We start from the raw sequence: 20171 nt of genomic DNA, 5'->3' as shown, positions 1-20171 counted from the left end.
CTTAATAATAATGACTAGTTAAGAGCCAATATGTTACTAATTTGCATGTTAATAAGCAACTAATTAATGGTGAATATGTTCCCCATACTAAAGTGTTACCATGTTTTATTACTGGTGCACAAAATGAACCGTGCATGAACATCACCTTGTTCAAACAACAAAAGCAACACAGTGCATAAATTCACAAACTACACACCTGCAAATCAGTCTGACTTCTGCTGTTGTCGTATCCGTAATACGCCGATAGGGAGAAGTTTTTATTTACACGATAAGTCGGGTGTGTTTTGACTTCCGCCGAACCCCTGAGCCCGGACTCACCGAACCCCTAGGGTTCCATCGAACCCAGGTTAAGAACCACTGGTATAGCATGTCCTATATGTTATAGTTATTTGAATGACTCTTACCATAATATGTTACGTTAACATACCAGTTGGTTATTTATGCCTCATATAACGTACACTTATTCAGCCTGTTGTTCACTATTCTTTATTTATTTTAAATTGCCATTCAAATGTCTATTCTTGGTGTTGGCTTTTATCAAATACATTTCCCCAAAAATGCGACTTATACTCCAGTGCGACTTATGTTTTTTTCCTTATTTATTATGCATTTTCGGCCGGTGCGACTTATACTCCGGAGCGACTTATACTCCGAAAAATACAGTAGTAAAAAAAAAAGATAAGGTACCCTGTTGGCACATATTATTTCTCAACGTTTGCGGGCCACGTCAAATGATGGGGCCTTGAGTTTGACACATGTGACCTACAGGAGCACTTCTGCATGTAAATAAGAGAAGCAAAAGAAACAGCAGCGCATTCTGAAGAGACCGTCAGAAAGCGTGTTAAAGTTAAGTTAAAGTTCCAACGATTGTCACACACACTGGTTGTGGTGAAATTTGTCTTCTGCATTTGACCCATCCTCATGTTCACCCCCTGGGAGGTGAGGGGAGCAGTGAGCAGCAGCATGCGCCACGCTCGGGAATCATTTTTGGTGATTTAACCCCCAATTCCAACCCTTGATGCTGAGTTCCAAGCAGGGAGGCAATGGGTCCCATTTTTTGTAGTCTTTGGTATGACTCGGCCGGGGTTTGGGCGGACACTCTAACCACAACGCCACTGAGCTGTGGCGGTCTGTAAAACAAAATCTACAAAATTTGGACCAAAGCACAACCGTTTCATGTTATGCAGATCACAAGGAAGTGTTTTAGTGTCGAAAAATATGACACCTTTAATCCATGTACTGTAGTAGTACTTCTTGTCCATTAATGATTGCTTTCAGGGTGTACACCTCGTCCATGTTCGCAGTAAAATGATGATGCAGTTTATTAAAAATGCTTTAAGAATTCTCCTACACTAGTTGTCTTATCTACATTATATTGTAAATAATCACACCATGAAACTAACTGCAGTAATGCATTTTTTATGCCAAAACAGAATGATTGAAGTCTGTCCCCTGTTCTTGCATTAGCTGGACGCAGAGTTGACCGCACGCCACGAGTTACAGGTGGAACTGAAGAAAGTGGAGGGCGACTACGAACACAAGCTGCAAGAACTGAGCCAAGAGAAAGAGCTATTGGCCTGCTCCAAGGAGGAGCGAGAAAAGGAGAACCAGGGTCTGCAGGAACAGCTAAGCAGTCTGCAACAGCAGGTACATACATACACACCTGTCTGTGCTAGGCTGTCTTGTCTATTCATAGGACAATGACAGGGTCCCTTTGTTGTATGCATGCAGAGTTTTTTCACAGATCACCAATATACTTGTGGCAGTAGGTGTGTAGTGGGGGGCCATGGTTCTGGCGAGATCAATATAATGTCATACTGTATTTTTAGGCGCACTTAAAATCCCTTCATTTTCTCAATCGACAGTGCGCCTTACAACCCGATGCGCCTTATGTACGGAATAATTCTGGTTGTGCTTACCGACCTCTAAGCAATTTTATTTGGTACATGGTGTAATGGAAAGTGTGACCAGTAGATGGCAGTCACACATAAGAGATACGTGTAGACTGCAATATGACGCCTGTAAACAACACCAAAACTTTAAGTGTTCCATTGAAAATAAAGAACATTACACATTGCACTCAAAAATCAGTAAAAAATGTTTTAGTATGACTTTGAAGCCGCACCGCTTGATGGATTGTCGAAGCATTGCGGCTACCAGAGTCAGAGATACAAGTATTACTATGGTGTGTGTATAAAGACCGCAAAATGGCACCTATTAGCAGACATGATTTGGCGTTTCGTTTCACTATAGTATGCAAAACCAACTTTTCTTACCTTCTGGTACCTGCTGATGTGTATTTGAGATCTACAAAATTCCTGATAATTTGCGCATGTCCGCCACTGTAGTCCGTGGCGATACCGTAGTCGATAAGCTTCTTCTTTTTCACTATCTTCTTGTTATGGGACATTAAGGATTAGGGGTGGCGTGGCACGGTTGGGAGAGTGGCCGTGCCAGCAACCTAAGGGTTCCTGGTTCAATCCCCACCTTCTACCATCCTAGTCACGTTTGTTGTGTCCTTGAGCAAGACACTTCACCCTGGCTCCTGATGGGTCGTGGTCCCCTTGCATGGCAGCTCCCGCCATCAGTGTATGAATGTGTGTGTGAATGGGTGAATGTGGAAATAGGGTCAAAGCGCTTTGAGTGCCTTGAAGGTAGAAAAGCGCTATACAAGTATAACCCATTTACCATTTAACATTTACTTTGAGTACCTTGAAGGTAGAAAAGCGCTATACAAGTATAACCCATTTACCATTCAACCCTCTACTGTTGCCATTTCTAATATAAAGTAGTGTAAAGTTCTTACTTATATCTGTCAGTAAACTCGCCATGAAAGTACTAAAACATACCGGTGTAGTGAGTTTACATTATTCACCCAAGGAACTTTAGTTATTAGAGAGTTCCGTTCGGACGTTTTTTCACGGGACACATTTCCGGCGTCGTCGTTGCACTAGTGAGCCACGGATGAGGAGATGCTGCTCCGTTATTGATTGAGATGTCCGATAATGGCTTTTTTACCGATATTCCGATATTGTCCAACTCTTAATTACTGTTACCAATATCAACCGATACCGATATATACAGTAGTGGAATTAACACATTATTATGCCTAATTTTGTTGTGATGCCCCGCTGGATGCATTAAACAATGTAACAAGGTTTTCCAAAATAAATCAACTCAAGTTATGGAAAAAAATGCCAACATGGCACTGCCATATTTATTATTGAAGTCACAAAGTGCATTATTTTTTTAACATGCCTCAAAACAGCAGCTTGGAATTTGGGACATGCTCTCCCTGAGAGAGACTAGGCCATGTAACAGTGGTATAAATGCCCCTGTGACAACTTGTGTGCAATGTGTTGCTGCCATTAAATTCTAAGTTAATGATTATTTAAAAAAACAACAAGTTTTTCAGTTGGAACATTAAGTATCTTGTCTTTGCAGTTTATTCAATTGAATATAAGTTGAAAAGGATTTGCAAATCATTGTATTCTGTTTTTATTTATGAATTACACATCGTGCTAACTTAACTGGTTTTGGATTTTGTATATTAAAAAAATGGTTTGAATGTTTGATAATATATTTTTGCATAATTACACAATATTTAAGTGAACATAATTTGCGATTACACGGAGTACCTATATTTTTTTTCTCCCAAAATAGAAATAATTACATTTACTTTATTGATACATATTTTTTCCAGGCTTTCGAGGGCCAAATAAAATTAAGTGGCGGGCCACATCTGGCCCCCGGCCCTTGAGTTTGACACCTGTGTGCTAAAACATGCCATCACTATGAGAATGAATGTGCTTTCTGCTTAGCCAACTTCTTGTAACATCCGGCTGCAAGTGTTGTCAGGGCACCTTTTTGTTTTGAGGGCCGAGCTTTCTCATTGGGTTGAATTTTTTTCTTGCCCTGATTTGGTATCTGAGCCGAGGATGTCTTTGTGGCTTGTGCAGCCCTTTGAGACATTCGTGATTAAGGGATATATAAGTAAACTTTGATTGATTGATTTATTGATATACCCATCGCCTTCCTTGAAGTTAAACAGAAGAACTGGGACACTACAACGACGTAGGGCTAAGACTAGGGCAGGGGTCGGCAACCCGCGGCTCCGGAGCCGCATGCGGCTCTTTGATCACTCTGATGCGGCTCTGTTGCATACTTGCAACAGCCCTGACTCTTCCGGGCTACATTATACACCCCTGCTACCACCAAACCCCGCCCCCACCCCAACCCTGCTCCCCCCTTGTGCGTCGGTTGAGGTGGACGGGGTTTGGTAGCGGGGGGTGTATAATGTAGCCCGGAAGAGTTAGGGCTGCATGGGATTCTGGGTATTTGTTCTGTTGTGTTTATGTTGTGTTACGGTGCAGATGTTCTCCCAAAATGTGTTTGTCATTCTTGTTTGGTGTGGGTTCACAGTGTGGTGCATTATTAGTAAGAGTGTTACAGTTTTTTATACCGCCACCGTCAGTGTAACCTGTGTGGTTGTTGAGCAAGTATGCCTTGCTGTCACTTACGTGAGCAAGTTGAAACCCACACAAGGTGTGGCTGGGCCGGGCCGGGCCGGGCCGGCACGCTGGTTGTAGATGGCACGTTCGAAAGAAAAGTTGCCTTGAATTTCGTAGTCTGCCGGAAAAATCTGGAAGTTTGACAAATATGACGCTGTCAAGCGCCAATCATGTAAAACCCGCGGGCCGCACTAATATTACATTTTCATATTAAGGTGTGGGCCGCGTGTCTGAGACCCTTGGTTTATACATAGCACAAATCAAGAAAAAAAACTGTGTATGCAGTGTTATTTCATTTTAAATTTCAAAAGATTTTTGTGGCTCCCATTGTTTTCTTTAATTTGTGAAACTGGTCAAAATGGCTCTTTGACTGGTAAAGGTTGTCGACCCCTGCACTAGGGGTAACAAGGAGGATTGAGATTCTGCTTTAAGCTGTGTTTGGCCTTGAATTGGGGTAAAACTGCAAGAATGAGAACTTCTAGGTTCTGTCTTTACAGAAGTGTAGATGCCAAATATATTTATACACCCACCTAAACAAAGTAAGGCACTGTGTAAGGAGAAAAGCTTGAAAAGCGTGGATACCAATGAAAGGATATGGTGAAGCAAGCTAAATCCATCCCAGATTAAGAAGCTCATTGAAACGCGGAAAAGTGGGGAATTGGGAGTGCAACGGCTGACTGGAAGGACAAGAAAGGAACATGATGGACGTGTGACAAAAATACTTTTATCTGAAATCCCATTTAATCGTCCATCATGGTGAATTATGAGGAAATATGAGGCTTTTTGTTGCATTCTGGTGACAGTAATTTGCAGGCGTCCAGGGTAGAGACAAAGGGTTATTGCTAGAACGTGTTTCACCAGCACACGTTATGAAATATAATAAGCAAGATGTTAGTCTGATGTGATTTCTGTAGCTGTTATGATTCCGCGTAGCTTTTCCCCTCATATTTGATATCGCACTTTTTCCTAGATAATGTTTGGGGCTCACATAAAAACGTGTGAGGTTTTCTTAGCCTATTTGTGTGGCTGTCAATGCCCTGCTGCTTCACCAGCTGGACTTTGCTGCTCTGTGACACCCAAACTCCAACTAGCCAACATTCCAAGTGACCCAGAACAACCTGCCTCCATGCCTCTTTGTTTTTGTGTGTCAAAAAGGGTGTGTGTGTGTGTGTGCGCACGTCACTTCACAGTGTGTGTGTGTGTGTGCGCCTGCCGCCTTTTCATTTAGACTCTACGGTTTCCAAAATGAGATTCATCCAAGTTTTGAGAGCCTGCAGAATTGTCTTCTTGCCACTCAACACTCACACTGAGAGTTATCTAAAGCCTCGACATCAAACAGGCTTTTAAAGGAAGATGCTCTCCCTTCCTTTCTGTTTGAGACACTGCCCATCCAAGATTTCTTGTCATTAAGAGATCTTTCTGTTTGATGCGACGCCCAACACTTCATCTGCTGCTTCATTATGGAAGCTCGCCGCCTCAGAGGCCCTTTTAGCCCTGTCCTTTTTCAAAGTCAGATGAAACGACACAGGATTTCCAAGCGCCATATTAGAGACATGCGAATGTGAAGGAACATTACACACACACACACACACACACACACACACAGGTGTCTAAGACTTCGACTTCCTTTTATTGTCATTCAAATTTGAACTTTGCAGTACAGATAAGAACGAAATTTTGTTGCATTAGCTCATGGTAGTGCAGGATAAAAGAGCAATAAGGTGCAGTTATAAATAAATAGATTACCGTATTTTTCGGACTATAAGTCGCAGTTTTTTTCATAGTTTGGCCGGGGGTGCGACTTATACTCAGGAGCGACTTATGTGTGAAATTATTAACACATTAGCGTAAAATATCAAATAATATTATTGATCTCATTCACGTAAGAGACTAGACGTATAAGATTTCATGGGATTTAGCGATTAGGAGTGACAGATTGTTTGGTAAACGTATAGCATGTTCTATATGTTATAGTTATTTGAATGACTCTTACCATAATATGTTACGTTAACATACCAGTTGGTTATTTATGCCTCATATAACGTACACTTATTCAGCCTGTTGTTCACTATTCTTGATTTATTTTAAATTGCCTTTCAAATGTCTATTCTTGGTGTTGGCTTTTATCAAATACATTTCCCCAAAAAATGCGACGTGTGAGGGAGCAGGGTTGGGGTGGGTGCGGGGTTTGGTGGTAGCAGGGGTGTATAATGTAGCCCGGAAGAGTCAGGGCTACATGGGATTCTGGGTATTTGTTCTGTTGTGTTTATGTTGTGTTAAGGTGCAGATGTTCTCCCGAAATGTGTTTGTCATTCTTGTTTGGTTTTGGTTCAAAGTGTGGCGCATTATTAGTAAGAGTGTTAAAGTTGTTTTAAATGGCCACCGTCAGTGTAACCTGTGTGGCTGTTGACCAAGTATCCCTTGCTGTCACTTATGTGTGCAAGCAGAAGATGCATATAACAAGAGGCTGGGCTGGCACGCTGTTTATACAGATTGTAGAGGGCGCTAAACGCTGTGCCATCATGGCACGCCCTTACTATTAATGTAAGGGTGAAAATCAGAGAATATTAATCCCAGGAGTTTTCTGCGGGAGGCACTGAAATCCGGAAGTCTCCCGGGAAAATTGGGGGAGGGGGATGGCAAGTATGCGGCTGAGCCGCATCAGACTGATCAAAGAGCCGCAGGTTGCCAACCCCTGCCCTAGGGGAAACTGGGTAGGCCCTAGGGGAAACTGGGTAAGCCCTCGGGGAAACTGGGTAACACACGGCACACTGACAAAGCTTAACCTATTGTTACTATAACAATCTACAAGGTTAATATAGGTTGCTTCTCTTTCTTCCCCTCCATTTTTTTTGCATTCTTTTGTATCTCTAGTTATCATTACGTATATGTATTGTTGCATTTGAACAACTGTATTGTTGATAATAGAGGCAAATTATTGGTATTGTTCATTATCAATAGCGCTATTTCTATTGGTATTTGTATTGCTCCATTATGTAGTGTAATAATGCTCATTGTCATTTCTGTATTATTTATTTCACTAACTGCTTCTTTGCTGTCACTTTTACCATCATATATGTACATATCCTATTTGCTGATGTTGCTCTATTGTTGTTGTTTTTGTCTCTCTGTCTAATCCCCCTCTTGTCCCCACAATTTCCCCCTCTGTCTTCCTTTTTTTCTCTTTCTATCCCCTCCTGCTCCGGCCCGGCGGCACCAAATGATAATATAAATACATTTAATAAAGTCAAATACAAATAAGGCAACAAGAGAAGTATCCTACACTTCTCTTTTGTAAAGTAAATCTGAACAGCTGATATGGGCATCTACATCAACTATATGATTTGCCTGAGAAGCTGGACAGGACAAAAAAATAAATAGATTACTGTACAGATAAATGTATTTCACTTTTGCATATGCATCCAGGTTTATGGATGTATGTTATATTGTCTTTATATTCCAGCGAGTTAATCCATTTTTGGGGGGAATTGAGGGGTTTATTTTAGTGCATTCAAGAGTCTTACGGCCTGAGGGAAGAAGCTGTTACAGAACCTGGAGGTTCTGCTACGGAGGCTGCGGAACCTCTTTCTAGAGTCCAGCAGTGAAAACAGTCCTTGGTGGGGGTGGGAGGAGTCTCTGCAGATTTTCTGAGCCCTGGTCAGGCAGCGGCTAAACATGCATACATTGCTTTAACCCTCAGCACCACAATTATGCTGAAAAAAAAACCTTGTATATATTTTTTTTATATGATAGTGATCTTTATATGAATGCTACTCAATCCTGTCTTCAGATGGTGGACTGTGTTTACCATGCTTCTTTGGGGTTGATCACAAACTGTAGAGCCATGACACACCTTTGTGACTTGTACTCTCGGGTGGGATGGCCTTCTCTGTCCATTCGGAGACAGTGTCATTGGCACTCTTTTACAAACCCCAAAACCAGTGAAGTTGGCACGTTGTGTAAATGGTAAATAAAAACAGAATGCAACGATTTGCAAATCCTTTTCAGCCTATAATCAATCAATCAATGTTTATTTATATAGCCCTAAATCACAAGTGTCTCAAAGGGCTGCACAAGCCACAACGACATCCTCGGTACAAAGCCCACATAAGGGCAAGGAAAAACTCACCCCAGTGGGACGTCGATGTGAATGACTATGAGAAACCTTGGAGAGGACCGCATATGTGGGTAAACCCCCCCCCCCCCCCCCCCTCTAGGGGAGACCGAATGCAATGGATGTCGAGTGGGTCTGACATAATATTGTGAGAGTCCAGTCCATATTCAAATAAATAAACTGCAAAGACAAGATATTTAACGTTCTAACTGGAAAACTTTTTTTTTTGCAAATATTAGCTCATTTGGAATTTGATGCCTGTGATAGTATGGGTGTTATTAGTGCCCAAGACATGGATAACTTACACATCTGTGAAGGCACCATTATTTCTGAAAGGTCCATACAGGTTTTGGAGCAACATATGTAGCCATCCAAGCAACGTTATCATGGACGCCCCTGCTTATTTCAGCAAGAGAATGCCAAGCCATGTGTTACAACAGCGTGGCTTTGTAGTAAAAGAGTGCGGGTACTAGACCGGCCTGACTGTAGTCCAGACCTGTCTCCCATTGAAAATGTGTGGCACATTATGAAGCCTAAAATACCACAACGGAGACCTCGGACTGTTGAACAACTTAAGCTGTACATCAAGCAAGAATGGGAAAGAATTCCACCTGAGAAGCTTCAAAAATGTGTCTCCTCAGTAACCAAATGTTTACTGAGTGTTGTTAAAAGGAAAGGCCATGTAACACAGTGGTAAAAATGCCCCTTTGACAATGATTATTTGCAAAAATAAATGTGTTTCTCAGTTAGAACGTTAAATATCTTGTCTTTGCAGTCTATTCAATTGAATATAAGTTGAAAAGGATTTGCAAATCATTGTATTCTGTTTTTATTTACCATTTACACAAAGTGACAACTTCACTGGTTTTGGGGTTTGTATTTACACGGCTCTTCTGGGACTATTGCCCGAATACATTTGTGCATTGATTTCACAGAGAAGTACAAACTCTTATGCACTGAGATCCAACGATCAGCTGTTGCTCTCTGTCCCTTTTGCTCGCACTGAGCTGGGGAAAAAGGCTTTTGTCTATGCAGCTCCTTGTGCTTGGAACATGTTACAAAGAGACTGGAAGCTGACTGAATTTTTATCCTTAAGCTTTTTAAAAATCAAAATTGAGAGTATTTGAAGGAGCCTCAGTTATCTGTAACTGCTTTCCTTGATGTCCATCTTGTCATTGTAATGTGTAATGAGTGTCATTTTATGTGTAACTTTGCTGCCTTTTGGCCAGGACTCCCTTGAAATAGAGGTTTTTAATCTCAATGGGATTTTTTCCTGGTTAAATAAAAAATAAAAAATTATAAGGTGAGCATTAGTTGTAATGATCTATACATCTGTGTAATCTTGCTCCAAATGTACAGTATATACTGTACAACTTTCAGAATGCAACATTGTTTAATTAGTAAAATAGAACATAAGGAAAGACAAATTGGTTACCTACGTTATCATTTTTAGAATAACAACTTGTTTGTACCTCGTTTTCTCCCTTCATTCGTTTCAAACTTTTTCCATTTGAGTTCCTTTGAGGAATTAATCCCTGGCTATGTTTTACTGTGCCTTGTCCTCCATTCGCCTCTCATCTCTCCCAACACTCAGTCCTGCCCAGACTTTAATCCCTCTCTATGTCACTCTGTCTCCTTCCTTTGTCCCGCCTAATCTAATCACTTTCTTGGCACGCCTATCACTTGGACATAGCCCAGTTTGCCAAGAAGTAATGTGATTTAATGGAATATAAAGCAGACAATGGATTATTAAACAGTCCAATAATGTTCATTATGTCACATCTTTCTTGTCCCTCAGATTGACAAGCTGTCCAAAGATCTGGAAGAGGCCAAGACTAAAGTTGTCACAGTAACCGTTCCCGTGCCAACACCTGGTTTGCCACCTCCACCACCAGCCCCTCCCCTCCCCGGCCAGACTGGGGGTATTCCACCCCCACCACCCCCCCTACCAGGCCATGCAATCATGCCACATGCACCACCACCACCACCACCACCACCACCACCTCCTCTGCCGGGTCAATTTGGCATGCCACCACCACCGCCTCCCTTACCAGGCATGCCGGGTCCGCCACCACCCCCACCCTTACCAGGCATGCCGGGACCTCCACCACCCCCACCTTTACCAGGCATGCCGGGACCTCCACCACCCCCACCTCTGCCAGGCATGGCAGGACCACCACCTCCACCACCCTTACCGGGGATGGGACCTCCTCCGCCGCCACCGCCACCTGGTGGTCCTGGTATGCCTCCTCCACCCCCAGGCCCTGGTATGCCTCCACCTCCACCGTTTGGCATGGGGGGCTGGGGTGCCCCTGTACCACCTCCATTGCCTTTTGGCCTTCATCCTAAGAAAGAATACAAGCCGGAGGTGCAGCTGAAAAGAGCCAACTGGAGCAAGGTTATATATACGTTTCATAACAGAACGCCCACAAGTTTAGTACTTACAGTTTATTTTTTTTATTTTTTTTATTTTTATTGACATCCAGCATCAGACATTCCTATCCATTACATCATATTCACATCAATCATATATCTATTGTCTGCCCTAAATGTCAAAATATTTTTGTTTATATCCCACCCATACCACTCACCCCCCCGCCAAAAAAAGAAAGAAACAACAAAAAAACAAAGTAATATCTACAAATACATCAATTAAATAAACAAAGAAAGAGGGAAAAAAAAGAAGAAATACATAAAAAATAATAATAAAAAAAGAAGTAAATATATAAATAATAATAGTAATCAGATATAAAATAAAATATAAACAGATACCTATATATATATATATATATATATATATATATATATATATATATATATATATATATACCCATACATACATATATATATATATATATATATATATATATATATATATATATATATATATATATATAAATATATAAATACACATATATACATACATACATACATATACACTTGTAGGGAGTAATCCCCTTTTAAAAAGAGAAAAAAATAAATAAATTACAGTTCATTCTATTGAAAATGAGAATAAATTACAGTAAAACCTCCATATGTTTAGGGTCAGAGTTGACTTGTTCAATTTATAAAATTATAAAAAGTGAATTAATTAATTTCCGGCTTACCATTTTTAACTGACAGATAAAGATGTTGACCACTGCAAAATTAAAATGTGGTATAGCTCGGTTGGTCGAGTGGCCGTGCCAGCAACTTGAGGGTTCCAGGTTCGATCCCCGCTTCCGCCATCCTAGCCGCTGCCGTTGTGTCCTCGGGAAAGACACCTTACCCACCTGCTCCCAGTGCCGCCCACACTGGTTTGAATGTAACTTGGATTATGGGTTTCACTATGTAAAAGCGCTTTTTGAGTCACTAGAGAAAAGCGCTATATAAATATAATTCACTTCACTTCACTTAAACAAAATAAAGCGGAAATAAAGTCAAATGACTCACCCTTTGATGATACAGAGCAAAAATGTTACCAAGTGGCAATTTATTTAGGCTTTGCTGCAAATATTAGAACTAGAGATGTCCGATAATAGCTTTTTTGCCGATATCCGATATTCCGATATTGTCCAACTCTTAATTACCGATTCCGATATCAACCTATACCGATATATACAGTTGTGGAATTAACACATTATTATGCCTAATTTTGTTGTGATGCCCCGCTGGATGCATTAAACAATGTAACAAGGTTTTCCAAAATAAATCAACTCAAGTTATGGAAAAAAAATGCCAACATGGCACTGCCATATTTATTATTGAAGTCACAAAGTGCATTATTTTTTTTTAACTTGGAATTTGGGACATGCTCTCCCTGAGAGAGCATGAGGAAATTGAGGTGGGCGGAGTGGGGGGTGTATATTGTAGCGTCCCGGAAGAGTTAGTGCTGCAAGAGGTTCTGGGTATTTGTTCTGTTGTGTTTATGTTGTGTTACGGTGCGGATGTTCTCCCGAAATGTGTTTGTCATTCTTGTTTGGTGTGGGTTCACAGTGTGGCACATATTTGTAACATTGTTAAAGTTGTTTATACGACCACCCTCAGTGTGACCTGTATGGCTGTTGACCAAGTATTCAGTCCGATATTATTGGACATCCCTAATTAGAACCATGCATGGTCTGCAGGCACATCTTGAGCTGTGTTGACCTTACAACAGTTAATAGGAACGTACACTTTTTGGCTTATTTAAAAATGGGTCCTTTATTGGCTGAGCTGGTCATGGGCCATTATGCTTTTAGCTACATGCTAGGTTAGCATCTGTTTGGTTATATAAAGGTGTGTATGTTGTTGACATTTAAGTACTTTTATTGCTAATGTTTGCACACATTAACCATTTCCAGTTCCACGGTTATAAACACACTTCTTTGCCATTGCGATGTCATACATGGCGATGGTTTGAACCGCAAGATGTGTTCCACATTTGAGACACATCCAAACGTCGGTTAAGCTACAAATTGTTGTTCAACTTTTGAGGTAAAAGTATACAGTAATTTAATTTTTATATGCTTATTGATATATCCTGTCGTTAAGTTTGGCATTAGGGCTTTTAGTGTGTCGATACAGCAGTGAGTCAGAGCTTTCACAGCGAGGCTGAGGAGCGACTTGCCTTGCATATTTGTATCTTATGACTATCCTTCATGCGCTGCTCCTCCCTCTCATCTGTGATGGTTAAAACATCAAAATGGCCCTCTGTCTTCCTTTTAGCCTCCAGCTACTGTTTAATGGCTCCAGCAGACTTCATCATTGTTGAGCTCTCTCGCTCTCCCCGTTTCTTGCTCGCTCGCTCCGGCGAATATTTGACGAGGATGTCACAGAAATTGCGTTTTAATAAGCCTTCTTCTTGCAACAACTGAAAGATAATTAAATCGCAGCCAGAAAGGACCGGATTATTTTGTATTTTAAATTATTTTTTTACCCCCCACTTAAATTAATCTCAACCTCCTTTTTGTGTGCTTCTTTCTTTTTTTGGCCAGATCCTTTAGCTCAGGGGTGCTCACACTTTTTCTGCAGGCGAGCTACTTTTCAATTGATCAAGTCGTGGGGATCTACCTCATTCATATATATAATTTATATTTACTTATTTATGAAATATATGTTTTTGTTAACAAGTTAAAGGTGTTTAATGATAATGCAAGCATGTTTAACACATAGTTAATATTGTTAATACATTAAAGGTGTTTAATGATAATACAAGTATGTTTAATACATATAGTTAATATTGTTAACAAGTTAAAGGTGTTTAAAGATAATGCAAGCATGTTTAACACATATAGTTAATATTGTTAACAAGTTAAAGGTGGTTAAAAATAATACAAGCATGTTTAACACAAATAGTTAATATTGTTAACAACTTAAAGGTGGTTAAAGATAAAACAAGCATGTTTAACACATATAGTTAATATTGTTAACAAGTTAAAGGTGGTTAAAGATAATACAAGCATGTTTAACACATATAGATTCGTTTCTTTCATGAAGACAAGAATATAAGTTGGTGTATTACCTGATTCTGATGACTTGCATTGATTGGAATCAGACAGTGGTGATGATAACGTCCGCATTTTCGAATGGAGGAGAAAAAAAGTCCTCCTTTCTGTCCAATACCACATGAAAGTGGTTGGTTTTTGGCATCTTATTTGTCCAGCTTCCGTACTCCTTTGTATACACTATACAAGAAATACATTGTCGGCAAACTCCGTAGCTTGCTAGCTTGTGCACGCCAGCTTTCTGAGACTCTTATTTTGGTAGCGCAGGCAGGATGAAGCAGAGCTTTTATTGTGCAACTGTGCAGTCGATCTTTGGAGTTTTGACGACAGGTACGGCGCCAGAGTCTGTTGAAATAAAGTGTTTCTCGCCTTCCAGTCGGTAATTTTAATGAGCTGGCAGCAGCCAGCGTCATCTCAGAAGACCCTCGGGTGCCGTGAATGTCAATCAAGTGACGAAAGTGACGTCATAGTGAAGATTTATGATCGCTCATTTTTAGGGCTATTTTTTTAATGCCTGGCTGGTGATCTACTGACACACCCTCCGAGATCGACCGGTAGATCGCGATCAACGTATTGAGCACCCCTGCTTTAGCTCATACTTGTATCACTCCCATCCACAATCACTCTCTTTTCCATACTACACACCTACCTTGGGCTTGGTTCGTTATGAAACGCCTGATATCTGTACATTTTAAGGGTGTAACGGTCCACAAAAATGTTGGTTCGGTACGTACCTCGGTTTAGAGGTCACGGTTCGGTTCATTTTCGGTACAGTGAGAAAACAACAAACTATACATTTTTATGGTTATTTATTTACCAAATTTGTAAATAATGTCTCTATCCTTTTAACATTGGAAACACGATAATAATTCTGCCCAAAAATAGAAATAGCTCTATGTGTGATGGATGTGAGCCACCACTAGGCTGATGAGTGCAACAGCAGGCAGTCATGAATGCTAAGCATAACAATAACATACATATACACACAGGGTCCATTGCCAGGGTTAATGTGGTCAACATATATCAAATAAAAACTAAATAAGATAAGGCTCAGAATGGTTTCTTAAAGGCCTACTGAAATGCGATTTTCTTATTTAAACGTGATTTCGTGATATTGCCATATTTTTGCTGAAAGGATTTAGTAGAGAACATCGACGATAAAGTTCGCAACTTTTGGTCGCTGATAAAAAAAAGCCTTGCCTGTACCGGAAGTAGCAGACGATATGCGCGTGACGTCACAGGTTGTGGAGCTCCTCACATCTGCACATTGTTTACAATCATGGCCACCAGCAGCGAGAGCGATTCGGACCGAGAAAGTGACGATTTCCCCATTAATTTGAGCGAGGATGAAAGATTTGTGGATGAGGAAAGGGAGAGTGAAGGACTAGAGGGCAGTGGGAGCGATTCAGATGCTGTGAGAGGTGGGTGGGACCTGATATTCAGCTGGGAATGACTAAAACAGTAAATAAACACAAGACATATATATATATACTCTATTAGCCACAACACAACCAGGCTTATATTTAATATGCCACAAATTAATCCCGCTTAACAAACCTCCCTCCCGTCCATATAACCCGCCAATACAACTCAAACACCTGCACAACACACTCAATCCCACAGCCCAAAGTACCGTTCACCTCCCCAAAGTTCATACAGCACATATATTTCCCCAAAGTCCCCAAAGTTACGTACGTGACATGCGCATAGCGGCACGCACGTACGGGCAAGCCATCAAATGTTTGGAAGCCGCAGCTGCATGCGTACTCACGGTACCGCGTCTGCGCATCCAACTCAAAGTCCTCCTGGTAAGAGTCTCTGTTGTCCCAGTTCTCCACAGGCCAATGGTAAAGCTTGACTGTCTTCTTCCGGGAATGTAAACAATGAAACACCGGCTGTGTTTGTGTTGCTGCAGTCGGCCGCAATACATCGCTTCCCACCTACAGCTTTCTTCTTTGCTGTCTCCATTGTTCATTGAACAAATTGCAAAAGATTCACCAACACAGATGTCCAGAATACTTGCGATGAAAACAGACGACTTAATAGCTGGCCACCATGCTGTCCCAAAATGTCCTCCACAATCCGTGACGTCACGCGCTGACGTCGTCATACCGAGACCCTTTCAGCAGGATATTTCGCGCAAAATTTAAAATTGCACTTTAGTAAGCTAACCCGGCCGTATTGGCATGTGTTGCAATGTTAAGATTTCATCATTGATATATAAACTATCAGACTGCATGGTCGGTAGTAGTGGGTTTCAGTAGGCCTTTTACAAAACCATTGTACCATATTTTTCGGAGTATAAGTCGCACCGGCCGAAAATGCATAATAAAGAAGGAAAAAAACATATATAAGTCGCACTGGAGTATAAGTCGCATTTTTGGGGAAATTTATTTGATAAAAGCCAACACCAAGAATAGACATTTGAAAGGCAATTTCAAATAAATAAAGAATAGTGAACAACAGGCTGAATAAGTGTACGTTATATGAGGCATAAATAACCAACTGGTATGTTAACGTAACATATTATGGTAAGAGTCATTCAAATAACTATAACATATAGAACATGCTATACGTTTACCAAACAATCTGTCACTCCTAATCGCTAAATCCCATGAAATCTTATACGTCTAGTCTCTTACGTGAATGAGATCAATAATATTATTTGATATTTTACGCTAATGTGTTAATAATTTCACACATAAGTCGCTCCTGAGTATAAGTCGCACCCCCGGCCAAGCTATGAAAAAAACTGCGTCTTATAGTCCGAAAAATACGGTAAATAAGATACGGCTCAGATAAGGTTTTTCTTAACAAAACCTTTCTACATATAAAGTCCTTTTTTTGATAGATTGATTGAGACTTTTATCAGTAGATTGCACAGTACAGTACATATTCCGTACAATTGACCACTAAATGGTAACACCCCAATAGGTTTTTCAACTTGTTTAAGTCGGGGTCCACGTTAATCAACATTAAACTGCCTCAAGTTGTTGCTCAGATTAAATAAAATGACAAAACTTGTCTTCTACATACAAAAAGTGCAGCATTAAACAGTTTCAAGTCAACTCAGCTTCAGATTAGCCTTTAACCCTGGTGACTTTCACTCAATCTTCATGTTTTTTTGCCAGAAAAATCCGTTTATCCACATTGTCTGCAGAAAGAGCAGACCTGCTTGCAGTTACAATGGCACGGAGGTAGCAGGTATGGCGAGGTAGTGCCTGGCTAACTTGGCAGTAAGAGGATATATGGGTTCATTGTTCTTCCACCATAGAAGTGGGTCAAAATCTAGTTTTTAATGCAATATGGTCTTAAATCGGCTGCTATAAAAACGTTTGTTATTGCTTTAGCCCTGCCTGACTCGCCGAGGAGAGGCTGCTTGAATGCGGTGGGGAGCTGTTTGTTCGTCTTTCTCTTCGTCGAAGCGATGTTCACTAGGGGGGTGGTGCCGCTTCAAAATGGGTTAGCATGTTTGACGTGTTGCCAGAAGCATACTCTAATGCTGCTGAACAATGTCGGCAAACCGCTTTCGCTTCGTCCGCCTCTCGTCCTCCATTCTTTTATCGCACCGCGAAGCCGAAGTGTTCCCAAACGGGAGATCTTAACGAGGCAGGAGGGTCTTCCAGCTCTGGCTTTTACATGTTGTCATAGCCCGGTCGTTGCTAGCATGCCGTGTGTTGTGCCTCGGTGTGCATTGTTTACACAACGTTCGGTACGCTACTTAATATGTCCGTGTGGAAACTCATTCGGTACACCTCCGAACCGAAACCCCCGTACCGAAACGGTTCAATACAAATACACGTACCGTTACACCCTTAGTAAATTAACTACCGGTGCTTTCACTCCTTATTTTGTCTGAGAACACAGAAACCACAAAGTTAAAGGGGAACATTATCACAATTTCAGAAGGGTTAAAACCATTAAAAATCAGTTCCCAGTGGCTTATTTTATTTTTCAAAGTCTTTTTCAAAATTTTACCCATCACGCAATATCCCTAAAAAAAGCTTCAAAGTGCCTGATTTTAAAGTTAAAGTTAAAGTTAAAGTACCAATGATTGTCACACACACACTAGGTGTGGCGAAATTATTCTCTGCATTTGACCCATCACCCTTGATCACCCCCTGGGAGGCGAGGGGAGCAGTGGGCAGCAGCGGTGGCTGCGCCCGGGAATCATTTTTGGTGATTTAACCCCCAATTCCAACCCTTGATGCTGAGTGTCAAGCAGGGAGGTAATGGGTCCCATTTTTATAGTCTTTGGTATGACTCGGCTGGGGTTTGAACTCACAACCTACCGATCTCAGGGCGGAAACTCTAACCACTAGGCCACTGAGTCGTTATATACACCCGTCCATTTTCCTGTGACGTCACATAGTGATGCCAACACAAACAAACATGGAGCATAGAACAGCAAGCTATAGCGACATTAGCTCGGATTCAGACTCGGATTTCAGCGGCTTAAGCGATTCAACAGATTACGCATGTATTGAAACGGATGGTTGTAGTGTGGAGGCAGGTAGCGAAAACGAAATTGAAGAAGAAACTGAAGCTATTGAGCCATATCGGTTTGAACCGTATGCAAGCGAAACCGACGAAAACGACACGACTGCCAGCGACACGGGAGAAAGCGAGGACGAATTCGGCGATCGCCTTCTAACCAACGATTGGTATGTGTTTGTTTGGCATTAAAGGAAACTAACAACTATGAACTAGGTTTACAGCATACGAAATACATTTGGCAACAACATGCACTTTGAGAGTGCAGACAGCCCATTTCAGGCGCGCTAAGAACATATATTTTTCCACGATTTCAGCACTCAGGTTAACCATACCTAAATAGACACAAAATACTGCATTACACAAGACTACCCGAATGATTGAAAAAAATAAATGTTTTTAAGCTAAATTATTGGTAAACACAGATTATGTATAATAATTTACGTAAAACCGCGAGTAATGAATAAAGTTTTCATCAATTAATATATTCTGTAGACATACCCTCATCCGCTCTCTTTTCCTGAAAGCTGATCCGTCCAGTTTTGGAGTTGATGTCAGCATCTGCTTAAAGAGTGTCGCAGGATATCCACACATTCTTGCCATCTCTGTCGTAGCATAGCTTTCGTCGGTAAAGTGTGCGGAACAAACGACTGACCATTTCATCGGCTTTCCCCACAGCCTCGTATTTTGAACAAATTTCGTCCAATTTCTTGCCACTTTCGCATCTTTGGGCCACTGGTGCAACTTGAATCCGTCCCTGTTCGTGTTGTTACACCCTCCGACAACACACCGACTAAAGTGAGAAAATGGCGGATTGCTTCCCGTTGTGACGTCATCGCTCCGAGAGCGAATAATAGAAAGGCGTTTGATTCGCCAAAATTCACCCATTTAGAGTTCGGAAATCGGGAGAAAGCGAGGACGAATTCGGCGATCGCCTTCTAACCAACGATTGGTATGTGTTTGTTTGGCATTAAAGGAAACTAACAACTATGAACTAGGTTTACAGCATATGAAATACATTTGGCAACAACATGCACTTTAAGAGTGCAGACAGCCCAATTTTCATCAATTAATATATTCTGTAGACATACCTCATCCGCGCTCTTTTCCTGAAAGCTGATCTGTCCAGTTTTGGAGTTGATGTCAGCAGGCCAGGGAAGCTAGGGTCCATAGGGGGTTTAGCTCGCTCGTCTGCGGGAACAAACTGCCGCCATTGCTTGCCGTGCTACCGAGGTCCTTTGTCCCTGAATTGCTCACACACTCCGGCAGATTCACTGGGGGTCTGGTGGCAGATTTCTTTGACTTTATCGTTGGAAATGCATCTGCTTTGAGTGTCGCAGGATATCCACACATTCTTGCCATCTCTGTCGTAGCATAGCTTTCGTCGGTAAAGTGTGCGGAACAAACGTCCAATTTCTTGCCACTTTCGCATCTTTGGGCCACTGGTGCAACTTGAATCCGTCCCTGTTCGTGTTGTTACACCCTCCGACAACACACCGACGAGGCATGATGTCTCCAAGGTACGGAAAACAGTCGAAAAAACTGAAAATAACAGAGCTGATTTGACTCGGTGTTTGAGAAAATGGC

General features: G+C 41.3%; 1 protein-coding gene across 4 annotated transcripts in view; it reads left to right on the top strand.

Annotated features, from left to right (window-relative positions):
• Positions 1–20171, top strand: part of LOC133577053 (protein diaphanous homolog 1) — a 104636-nt gene that overhangs the window by 76239 nt on the left and 8226 nt on the right. For all 4 annotated transcript variants that reach the window (XM_061930574.2, XM_061930573.2, XM_061930572.2 and 1 more), the window contains 2 exons: positions 1468–1647; positions 10424–11023. In XM_061930574.2, the coding sequence (XP_061786558.2) occupies positions 1468–1647; positions 10424–11023 (780 nt within the window). The remainder of the gene's footprint in view (positions 1–1467; positions 1648–10423; positions 11024–20171) is intronic.

This window comes from Nerophis lumbriciformis, linkage group LG36, assembly GCF_033978685.3.
Source record: "Nerophis lumbriciformis linkage group LG36, RoL_Nlum_v2.1, whole genome shotgun sequence".
Classification (NCBI taxonomy): domain Eukaryota; kingdom Metazoa; phylum Chordata; class Actinopteri; order Syngnathiformes; family Syngnathidae; genus Nerophis; species Nerophis lumbriciformis.
Note: the sequence above shows the minus strand (reverse complement) of the source record. Positions and strands in the feature narration are given on the sequence as shown.